This window comes from Dermacentor albipictus, chromosome 2 (genome assembly GCF_038994185.2).
Source record: "Dermacentor albipictus isolate Rhodes 1998 colony chromosome 2, USDA_Dalb.pri_finalv2, whole genome shotgun sequence".
Classification (NCBI taxonomy): Eukaryota; Metazoa; Arthropoda; class Arachnida; order Ixodida; family Ixodidae; genus Dermacentor; species Dermacentor albipictus.
The window spans coordinates 96,586,485-96,598,344 of NC_091822.1; the positions used below are offsets into that span (position 1 = coordinate 96,586,485).

The following is an 11,860-nucleotide window of genomic DNA, read 5'->3' on the forward strand; positions in this document are numbered from 1 at the left end:
CATACAGATTGGCCGCGGAGTCGTCACCGCGCAGGGAGACGACGCGTTTATGACGCATCGACCCCGACCCGCTTTTCCAGGCAAACAATGAGCGCCTGCGGGGAGGAAGCGATGACGACCGCGCACGAACAAACTAGCGAAGCAGACAAGCGCGTAACGGCGCCCAAGACGAAGGAATGCATTGCCGAGGCGGCGCAGAGCCGCGCTGCCGACCAAAGCGAACTTCCCAAACGGAACGTCGTGCGTCGCGTGCTGCCTATCCTTTTTTTCTTTTCTCTCTCTCTCTCTCTCTCTCTCTCTCTCTCTCTCTACTCTACGCTGTGGACATCGCTCGCGAAGTGTGCAGTGAAAATGGTTCAGAGCGAAATCTCGATTTAAGAATAGCTGATTTTACCAGAAAGTGAGGCGGGCGGATGAGATTAGCAAGTTTGCAGGGACAACGTGGCCACAATTAGTACATGACCGGGGTAGTTGGAGATGTACGGGAGAGACCTTTGCCCTGCAGTGGGCGTAACCAGGCTGCTGATGATGATGGTGATTTTACCGAATCTCTGATTTCGCGAAGTGATGTCATTTCCCGACACTGTGCAAATATTAGAAACTTTCGAATAACTAATCGTGTAGTGTCCCATTCGATTCGGTCGTTTTCGAATCGAATAGTCATTATTCGTAAATGCGGGCGATTAGCCAACATCATGTAGATTGCTAGATAGCACAAGTCCTGTTTACTCCGATCCATGACGTCACGCTATATACCTATCCTGAAATTTCCATTGACAAGGCTCGCGTGATGAAAGCGGTGACGTCAAAATCCCTGTTGCCTACTCGGGAGCATCCCCATTAGTTTCTATGGCAGATGGGCCAGGTAACATGACGTCATGGATCGAAGTGAAAAGGACTTGTGCCATCTAGATGGTGTAGGATTAGCTGCGCCAGCAGTGACGTCGTTGCTCTCCGTCGCAGCTGAGCGCGCGCGTAGCGTTTCTGTCCGGCTCCGAAATGGGTAGGTCACGCGTACTCCTGAGGAGCAGGCAGATTCGATCAGCAACGCCGCGAGCAGCACCGGGAACGAGCTCGTCCCCGCCGTGCCGATGCTGCAGCCCGGGCACATGAACAGGCTCGTGCAGCCGAGCGTAAGCAGCAACTGCGTACCCCGAGGACCCATCAGCCTACAGAGCCGTCGTTTAATGGACCATCGGGATTAACCCCGTGATAAACATCGGGGACGCGCGTTTCAGCTTCGCTGGTTAACCAACTGTATGAAGTGCTTGGGCGGTGACTTCTTTTTTAACCACTTTCATTTCCATTATTTTTCATTTTCTTTAAATTCTATTAATAAGTACAAGTAAGGTCCCCTATGCTGTCCTTGGAGACCCTGTTCGTTGGCTTCTTATGATATATATACATATATTTATTTCTGAAAAATACTTAAGACTGTCCGGTTACTCAAGATGTTGGCTGTTTGACAAGAACTTCTAAGCTTTCGTCTGTAGGGCTGATGCATGTTCATGCTGTGAACAGGCACTGCGCTATTTCGTAGTCCCAGTAAGAAAGATCTGCGTCACAGTCGAACAGAAATGTTTATGCAGTTTATTCGTGAAGTATTCACGCAAAGGCGGCCGAAATACAGCGGTGGCCGTTGAACATTAATTATATATGTACGCAGGCGGCGCTGCCGCGCGGGCAACAAGGCAGTGGGAAAAATTGCGGTAGAGCCGATCTCGCGATGAGTGCCGGCGGTAATGCGTTTAGCACTGAATCAACAAAGCGACACAACGTATTGCCGCCGTCGAAATGAGTTATGTATGAGGCGTGTACGCGCTCCAGCGGCAAGGGGCTCTTCTATCGCGCTAGCCTACGAACGCTCGGCGCCATCTAGCGGAGCCGCCGCGAAGCCTGGGCGTGGCCTCCGAAATGCACGGCGTGCCGGTGCGTGCAAACGCCGAGAAACGCGTCGTGCGCGCAACGGGCTCCTCTGTCGCGCTTCTGTCTGGGCGCGCTGCGCCACCTAGTGGCGAGGAGTCTGCGCGTTGCCTCCGAGACTAGAAGCGTGGCGCACCGGTGCGCGTGAATGCTGACAATTGTTCCCTCGCTTGCCGCTCACACAGTGGCGCATGCTCCGTGACCAAAGTGGATGAGAGGTTCATTGAAGAGGGGCACATATCCAGTACCTAATGCGTCGGGTTGCTGTCTTTGAGGAATCCTTGTGACGTTGGTTCGATTCCGCTCAGCATCGCAGAAATTTAAGGAATCCTATTCATCACTGTAGAGCGACACATTGCCAGTAGCACATAAGTGGTTACCCAAGTTGGAATTTAAAAAAAGTGACATTCAGTGCCACTCCACTCTGTGAAGGTGGATGACCAGCGAAGCTGTGTACAGTGATGAGTATATTGATTATATACTGTGGGATTATGTATTATGTGATTATGTATATATATATATATATATATATATATATATATATATATATATATATATATATATATATATATATAGCCGCACACTCTCGACTTAACTGTATCGATTTCTTGGTGTACGCGAACCTCTTCCACGCACGAAGAAAAAATGAAAACCTAGTCATATACAGCTTCAGTGTAAAAGGTTCATTGAAGACTAGCATAGATTGAGAGAGCAACACCTGCAGCACTCGAACTCCTCGTCAAAGGGTTTCTTCAAGCAGCGGCACCTACCCAGCCCCGCGTCTACAGTGACCGATATGGGCGTGAAAGAGGTTCGTTGAAGGGCATGCACACATTGCCACAGACTCAGTGACCCAAGTTGTTCCGATGGTTGGTTTCGATCCCTCTTGGGTCAGTAAAGCTGTCCGACGTGCTACTTATTCCACCAATCATTCCACCTACCCAGTGACCAAGGTAGGCGGATAGATAGATAGTCCCGGAAAGTGAGCTAGCGTATAAAAAATTGGTCAGCGACTGCACCGGTATTCTTTCGCAATAACTTATGCGTTAAACGCACATGGAAATGATAAACATATCATCGAATGCGCGTCGCCACCGACAAAGGTAAACCAGAGCCTGGCTTTTCTTTTTTTTTTCGAGTGAACGAAGCAATGCAAGATGGCGACGGCAAGCGCTCGCCAAACCGTGTCCCAAACAATCCGCGGGCTCGCACGACACCGCCGCTGCGCGACCTTACACGCGTGCGTGCAAACTTGGTGCCCTTTCGCCGTCCGCTCACCGTGCAGCTGCGCGTCTCGTTACACGCTCGATGCAGCACCGACCCAGTGCCTCATTTCCGAGCATCGGCTTCGCGTACAACGTGTCACGGAGAGAAAGGGTTCACTCGGAGGGGGCGTCACGTGACAACTTTTGAAAAAAAAAATTATGGGGGTTTTACGTGCCAAAACCACTTTCTGATAATGAGGCACACCGTAATGGAGGACTACAGAAATTTCAACCACATGATTTTTTTTTTTTTTAACGTGCACCTAAATCTAAGCACCACAGGTGTTTTCGCATTTCGCCCCCATCGTAACGCGGCCGCCGTGGCCGGGATTCGATTCCGCAACCTCGTGCTTAGCAGCCCAACACCATAGCCACTGAGCTGAGCAACCGCGGCGGGTAATTTACATTTTAACACCGTCATTCTCGTAAAAAAAATGGGGAGGTAGCGGAACGGAAAGCGGTGGGCGAGGGTCGACGGCGAAGAGGGCGTCACTTTCTTTAGGCGCTCCCCCGAACCAAACAATGACTGGAAATGTCCGGCAACCGCGGATGGCCAAAGAGGCAACGCGCAGATAGACCGCCCCCCCCCCCCCCCCCTTCTTGAAGGGAAGGAGGGGCGTCAGCGTCAGATGAGGCTGGCCTGCCAAGCTACCTCCTAGGTCTTGTTCTTTTGTTTCGTCTCCTACGGCAGCGCGCAGATGCAACTCTCTCTCACGACACGTGCGTCGTCGACGTCTGCGCTAGGAGCGCGATTCATGCTCTCTCTCCGCTCCTCAAACAACGTGACACCCCCCACCCCGCACGCAGATGGCACAATGCTCAATCAGACGATCGCGAAGCGCGAGGCAGCAGAAAAAAAAGAGACGAACATCAACGAGCAAGCGGCAAACTGAAATGCGGAGAATGCCATCGCTCGCAGCGGGACGCCGCGTACATGAGGCTCCGCAACAAAGGTCATTGTCGTGTACGGGTCCTTACCGAGGGGGGGGGGGGGGGGCAGTGACGCAGATGAGCGAGCGTCTCGCGTGCACCGCGCACTTGGGCGTCCATTGAGCACAGCTGAACGAATCGCGAAGAAAAAAAAGCGATATAGTACAAGCCAACGGAAGGTGCATAATGAACGAATGAGACGTCAAGACGCGCACTACACCATCCGTTACAGCGCGTCAGCGCTCCCTTGCGCTTTTCCGCGGCGCGAATTTATTGGCTCACACAGTGGTTGTGCGGCTCTATTATTATTATTAATATTACTACTGGTACTGTTACTACTACTTCTACCACGAAGACTACTACTACTACTATTACTACTCCCCGTTGCCATTGTGAAATTGCGTTCTACTGTGTGCCTTCAACTACTAGAGTATGCCTGTATTGTTTGGGGCGGAACGTGCAAGTCTATTTCTGACCTCATCGAACGCTTCCAGAATAAATTGTTATCTATTTCCAAGCACCGCTCTTACCATTCTGGCGAGCATAGTTCAGCCCTCTCAAATACACCTCAACTCACACCTCAAAGGTTAAGTATTACAGCAGGCCTTCGGTTCCTCTATAAGGTGCTTCATGGCGCTATGCATCGTCCATACCTCCTTCGTCATGTGCAACTTTCCGTGCCGTATACACCAGGCAGCATTGCGCTTTCTCTGCGCGGCTTTGCTGCGTCAGAGACTTTCTATATGGTTCGACTCATTAACAAAAAAAAAAAGAAAAAGAACGGCATATACACTTAGGACTGCTTGCGTGTTGGAATGCGAAATCATTCGAGCAATGTTTTCGATTGACGTCTTCTACATCCATTAAAGTTATTTCTGCTGATTCGGTGTGTGTATCTGGGCATACAGGTGCATGTGTACGCAGACACTATAGGTTTACATCTGCGATCTCTGCAGTGAATGGCTGATCAGCCATCTGTCTTAGTTTGAGCAATTTCCGCACGTTCGCGCAGCCTGCCATTAATGCACCGACCTGGCTGTCCTCCGTAAAAGCGTTTACATGACAGTGGTATACGACAGACTATGCCTTCATTGCACCCTGCATGACTGGTGCGATGACGCGTGTTGCACAATTTCTTTTTCCTTTTTTTTTGCGTCCGTCATTTCGCATATAGCCTTGCCAGCTTATCGGGAGCAGATAACACTTTTACGTCAACCCGTTGGGCTACCTTCTTTATATTGCGCGATACCCTATGCATATACCGTAATCTTTCCTTTTTCTTCGTGGGCTGGACGTAGAACACTACTGGTAGCCCTCATGGCCGTGACAAGCTTTTCGGCTACAGAAATTAATACGCGTCTCGGGTACCCTGCCTCCGAGAGGCGAGCGTATTGTATTGTTGGCGCAAAGTGGCATTCATTAAGTGGATGCATGATTTTTCCAAATAATTATTGAGGCAGATATTTATAATCACCCTCTTAATCAGCTTCGAGTTAAATTCAATTACGGAGTCTTACGTGCCAAAACCACTTTCTGATTATGAGGCACGCCGTAGTGGAGGACTCCGGAAATTTCGAGCATCTGGGGTTCTTTAACGAGCACCTAAATCTAAGTACATTCGAGTCAAATGCGAGGATGGGTTTGTTAGCTCGTGGCTTCAACACAAATGATCATCATTAAAAACGAACCTTATGTCTGAGAACCGGATGTTTTCGTTGACGGGTGATTCGTGCGTCATTCGTAGGGGCATTTCCTGTAGACCTATTCGTGTATAAAGGCAGTATATCCTTCCCTATGCCAACTCCTAGTGCGACGAAGCATGCATGGCTACAAGCCGCGGCCAATGAAGCTATAATGTAACCTCCCCATACAAAGAAACGAGCAAACATGATCTATTTCTGCCTCCATTTTTTGCGTGCGCGTGTGATATATGAGCGGACAAACTGCAACGTCAACAGATGTAGTTGAGCCAGCGACCTGTGCATTATCAGACTGCAGGAAACCGGAATTAACTTGTTGACGCACTACGTTCACGTATAGAGCCGTCTATACCGAGGAATCTTTGCGACAAATGCACGGCTCTCCAGATGACGGCATTCTTAGTAACGCACATATATGCACCACCGCCACAGCTTACTATTTCTGGTCTAAAGGAAACGCACATCAGCTGTACGCACTTAATTTCTACCCGGCCAGAGGGACGCTTTAATTTATCACGCTGCAGTCGCCGACAGCGGCCCCTAGGGATGCGAAAAAAAGAATGAATTGACATTTAATAATACTAATAATAAAAGAAGAAAGAAATCCGAGGATACCTAAGCACTCTCCTCATGAGTTGAATTGTATTCTGAAGTTTTAGGCACCAGAACCACGACTTGATTGTGAGGCACGCCGTAGTGGGGCAGACTCCGGACGAATTTCGACCACCATGGGGATCTTTAACGTGCCCACAATGCACGGGCCACGGGCGTTCGTTTTTTTTTTTTTTTTTTGCACTTCGCCCCCCATCGGAATGCGGCCGCCGCGGGATTCGATCCCGCGAGCTCGTGCTCGGTTAGCAGCGATACGCCATAGCTGCAACGCCACCGCGGCGGATTCCTCGCGAGTTGTGAATGCGGAAGATTTAACGCCGCCGCCGAGACGGTCCTTCGAGTCCCGAACTCCTCGCGCGCAAGCGAGCGCGTTGAGACGTTTGGACGAGGCCGGTGACCAGCGACATCGTTCTACCTCGCCCAACTGCCGCAGGATCTAGTAGCGACACTCCCGAGTATAGCCGCGGGGATTTTGACCTCATCGCTTTGGCCACTCCGGGCTTGACAATGGAAATTTCGGTTCAAGTAGCACGACCTTATAAACCACAATGCACAGGCCTGCTGCTATCTAGGAGGCGCTGGTTTAGCCCACTGGGTAAGACACTCGGCTTCTGAGCGTGGTGTCGTAGGTTGGAAGCTCACTACCGTCAACGTTCTTTCTTTTTCCCCTTTCGGGTTGATTCTGTTTTTTTTTTATACATATATATACGTTTAATTTCCTTACAGCGATTACCCAGGCGCAGTTAGAACGCAGGTGAGAGCTTGCGCGGCCAAGGAACGCGCGGATAAAACAGGCCTCCGACAGTGACGTGGCGTCGCGGCGATGCCCTCTCCCCTCGCGCAACACCTTGCGCAGCATCGCGGCAGCAGGTGTAGTACGCTTTCACCCGCTATGCACCATCGTGGCGCGCCTGTGACGTGGCGTCGTAGCGCATGAGACTTTAGGCGCTGTTTCTTGCTTGTCCAGACGACAAGACGCCGGCTTTTCTGGCTCAACGGACCGGTTGATGCTTTCGCGTCAATACCGGGTCTAACGCCCTTAAAGTGGCCCAGTGGGTTATGAGGAACGCAGTATCGGAGGTCTCCGGATTGATTTTGACCACCTGCGTTTCTTTAAGGCGCACGGAATACACGGGCGCTTTCTACGTTCCGTCGCAATCGAAATGTGGCAACGATCGAAGCGGCGACCTCGTGCTCAAGCAGCCACAGCCAGTGATGATGTGACATTCCGCATCGCAACGTCCCACGCCCTGTCGCCCGTCCGAGTGTTGCGGACCGGGCTCGGCCGAGCTCGCGAATGTTGGCGCTTGCGAATCGCAAACGCTTCACGCGCACGGCCCCGTGCACTCGGTCAGTTTCGCACCTTGGACGCTCCTGTCGCGTGACCAGCTGTCGAAAGTGTCACGGCAATTGTCCGTCGCGTCCCACGCCATTCTGCTTCCACCGCTGAAGCTGTACCCGCGCGTTCCGGCACCGTCATCGGCTGCCGATCGAACGAATCGGTGCACCTTCCTCGCTACGGCCGCAGGTAACTCGAAGTGAACGCGGGGCCGTCGCGTATCGCCGCCTTCACGTTCTGTACACACTGCAGGATTGGAACACGACCGGGTGTTGCACTTGGCATCGATTACCCGTCAACCACTCCGCTCGGGGGCCCGACACCGCGCATCGCCATTACTGTTTACATTAAAGAACCAGAGCCCGGCTCGGGCGAGGAGGATGCACGCGGTAAACATAGGCGAGATGCCGCGGCGAGGTGAGGACAAAGCGACGCCCTTCATCGCGCACGCATCGAGGCATGCGCGGGGAGTCGAGGTCGCGGCTAATCCTATTACGACGACGCCCACGCGCGTGGTAACTCAAGGCGCGACTGACAGCTTGATGAGGCACATCCGCGCGTGCCAGTCGCGCCGACGCCGCATCGTCGCGGCACGTTTCTTTAAACCTATGCGGCTGCACACGAACATTGCTGCACGCGTCCGTCCTGGCGCGGCCGTCAAAACAGGCTCGTGCGTCAAGAGGGTGCGAGCCTGGCCCTGCACGGTGTTCGGTTACCCGGCAGCGCAAGCTCGGTCGTGTGTGTGTGTCCCTATACGTGCTAGTCGGTCAGCTGCTTCGTCGCGCTTTTTACCCGCAAGGCTCTTGGCCAGTATCGAGTTTGGGAGCACGAAACAATGCCGCGCTGGGGTCACGGCGTCTATACAGGTGGCCATCAATCGTGACATCTCCTTAAAAACGTCGCTGCGCAATGCGCCAACAATGAACAGACCGTTTGACAGCCGTCGAACCGGCGCGGCCGAGAAATTCTTGGCAGATGGGCAGGAGAAAAAAAGTACTGCAAATGAAACACGCACAGAAATGAGCGAAACAGCCGTGACACAGCATTATGGCTTGTCCTTACGGCAGATCCACGCTTTTGTCCCTGTGATTGTCATATTCTTCAGTCTCCTTTTTTTTTTTTCCTAACCTCTGACGGTGCGAACACAAATTACGTCGAGCTCCGACGCGCCATTGCCGCGACGTATTCCGCCGAACAGCGCTACATCGTCCGGCCGTATATACGATCCGCACGCACACACGGACACCGCACGGGTCACATAACTGCACCATCAATCACACGTCGCTTCGCCGGCGCTGGAAACGACGTTTCCGTTCAATACATGCCACACATCGCACGCTGCGCGTGCGCTTGCGTTCTTTCTTTTTTTTCTTCTTGTCCGTGGACGTTCTCGTCCACACGGCCGGAGAGAAAGAAGCCTGCTTGCGCGCGATCGAATGTGACGTCGCGCACTCCGGACACGCTTTCTTTCTTTCCTTTCTTCACCCCAGGGCGGGTGGCTCACGGTTTTCCCGCGCGCACGCGAGCTCACGACGTCGGCGAGGAGCACGACACCACACGTCGATGTCTCCAAGCACTCACGCGCACCTTCCCCCAGAAAGAATGGGGCCGATTATGAGGTCCCAAAGTACACGTTAGGAGAAAGAGCGGCAGCAGTAGCAGCCGTCTGTCCCGTGTCCGCAGCAGCCGGGCCGTCATTAGCGCTAGGCCACCGGTGGGGGGGGGGGGGGGGGAGAAAAGAAAGGAAAAGAGAAAAATAAATGTACGGGGAAGGTTGGAAAGAAGGGAGGGAGGCGGAGAGAGACCGCAGCGCGAGCCAACCGACGGCAGAGCCCGGGGAGAGCCTGTCGATTATCCGGCCGTTTGTTATTGTTACCGAGAGAGCCGCCGCTCACGCTAGCGCGTCAGCCCGCGCTGCTGCCGCTACGGAAGAGGAAGGCGAAACGGGAAGGAAATACATAACCGGCAAGAAAATGAAAACAAAGAAAGATGCGGCAGCAAGCAGTCGACAGACAACGAAAAAAGGCCGGGGCCCCAGCCGGAGAAAACGGTTTGGAGAACACGGAGGCGGCGACGAGCTACGGGCGCTTGCTCCTCGCACTCTCTCTCACGAATGCAGCCCCTGCGCCCAGAGATGAGCGCGCGTGCGTTGTTGATACGCTTAAAACACAGCCTAGCTGCTTGCACTTCGCCCTTTTCCGCCGTGACCCCCCCCTCGATAAACGATTAGGGCGGACATGTAAAAGAGCGAGGGGAAACGGCGAGCGGCCAAGGATGACTCGCGCACGCAGTGGAAGAGAAAGAGAAGACGGCCCCGATCGGCCGAGACCGTGTGCATCCGCGGACAGAACCGAAACTCCGTAGGCGCGCATGGTTCTCGCAGCAGCGGCAGCCCGATTAAGTAAGGTGTCAACCGGGGCAGGATGACGACTTCCGAAACGCCAGGTTCTCCCTCCCTCTATGTCTACAGTCCCGACCCTCATTCGGATGGGCAAACGGACATCAGTTCCGCCACACACGGATGTCACGGACATAGCGCATCGCCGAAACGGCCACCGCACGAGAAAGGATTGCATAAAAAAGAAAAAGACAAAAAGAAGTCGAAAAGCGCTTAAAAGTCAACGCCGCCGTCGGCACGGGGCGGAAACAGTGCGGGGGGAAAAATGAAAGGGAACCACTGCCAGATTCTTTTTTTGTTTCTTTCTTTCTGTGCGGCTTTCGTTCACCCAGAGGAAAACAATACCGTGCGCTTACGATGCATTACGTTGTTTACAGGGGGAGCACACAATGCGCAAGAGCTTGCGCGAAGATGCGGCAGTCCGGGCAGCTGCCGTGCGAGCGAAGCGCTAGCGCGAGCTGCGCGACAGCTAGCTGCTGCGCGCTCGGGGAATAAACATTTCCCGTTGCTCGCCGCCGTCCGCTCGGTGCACGCGGATCACGCCATGGAAACGCAGGCGGCTTGACGCCCGAGGTTTCACTTGCACCGTGCACGCGATGAGTAACGAGTGGGGAAAAAAAATAAAATCAGCTCGGCGATCGGCACAGTTTTCTAGAGCAAGTTGCACCGGGATATATCACACACATACACACGAACTTCACCAAGTTTCTCTGCGCGCTCTCGCGTCGAGAACGCACTACACACCGACAGTGGGGTGTGGCGAAAAGCCCTTACCTCAGATCCGGAAGCACAATTTTTTTGCTCGCGCGAGCAGCCGGCGTGGACTTGCTTTTCTCCATGGCCATGAGATAGCTGACATCGGCCAGCACGGCTTCGAGGTCCGCCATGTTTGACGCCTAGGCCTAGCCCCCCCTGGGCTACGGGACCAGTCGTACGAGTCCGGGCCTCCCTCGGGAGTCGGTGGTCGCGTACACACACTAGGCCGCTCGACGGGACCGGCACGGCTCAGCGCGAGTCGCTGTCGAGTTCCGAGGCCCACATGACGCGACGGCGCACACGCACACACACACCAAGCCGCGATGGCCCCGCTCACGAATGACGCTCCGAGCCCCGCTGCTGATATTCCCCCCGGAGCCAGCGGCGGCCGAGCAGCTCGCAGCAGTCTCCGTTTCGCCTCGCCTGCACCAGGCGGCGGCACGCGACGCACTAACTCCCCCCTCCCGCTCCGCTTCCCGCAGTTCGTGCCCCTGCCGACTGTTTCATTTTTATTCGTATGCACTCTCTGGCCTTTTGACATGTATTCCCGCAACTCTTAAATGCTGTTAGTTCGCTTACTTGCGGCTGCTTATCCTTCTTTCACCGCTGAATCGTCCGAGTGAGTTACTGACCGGTTGGATGGCTGCGATCATCGGAGGCACGAGAGAGCACCAAGATGAACCTTTCGGACAATGGAAAACGAACGTTGAGTTCCTGCCAATTGCAGGAACATTTACAACGATAACCCATCCACAGTTGCTCGCGCATGTTTAGCACTTGCCAGTACGCGGAGGTCATACAGTAAAATTGCGCGCTTAGAAAATACAAGCCCAATCGTCAGCGCTGCACGAGAACGGTCTCTTCGCCTCGCAGCACAGCTGCAATGAGGCGAAAGAAACTTACAGAAAGAATTCTTCATCGAATTTTGTGCAGTGAC

At 53.4% G+C, this 11,860-nt stretch overlaps 1 protein-coding gene across 2 annotated transcripts in view; it reads right to left on the reverse strand.

The window, feature by feature from the left end:
- Gprk1 (G protein-coupled receptor kinase 1) overlaps positions 1-11,321 on the reverse strand; it is a 117,926-nt gene extending 106,605 nt beyond the window's left edge. Inside the window, exon 1 of one of the 2 annotated variants that reach the window (XM_070533773.1) lies at positions 10,942-11,321. In XM_070533773.1, the coding sequence (XP_070389874.1) occupies positions 10,942-11,054 (113 nt within the window). In that variant the 5' untranslated portion in view covers positions 11,055-11,321. The remainder of the gene's footprint in view (positions 1-10,941) is intronic. The other variant, XM_070533774.1, reaches the window with a different exon arrangement.
- Positions 11,322-11,860: the final 539 nt, after the last annotated feature.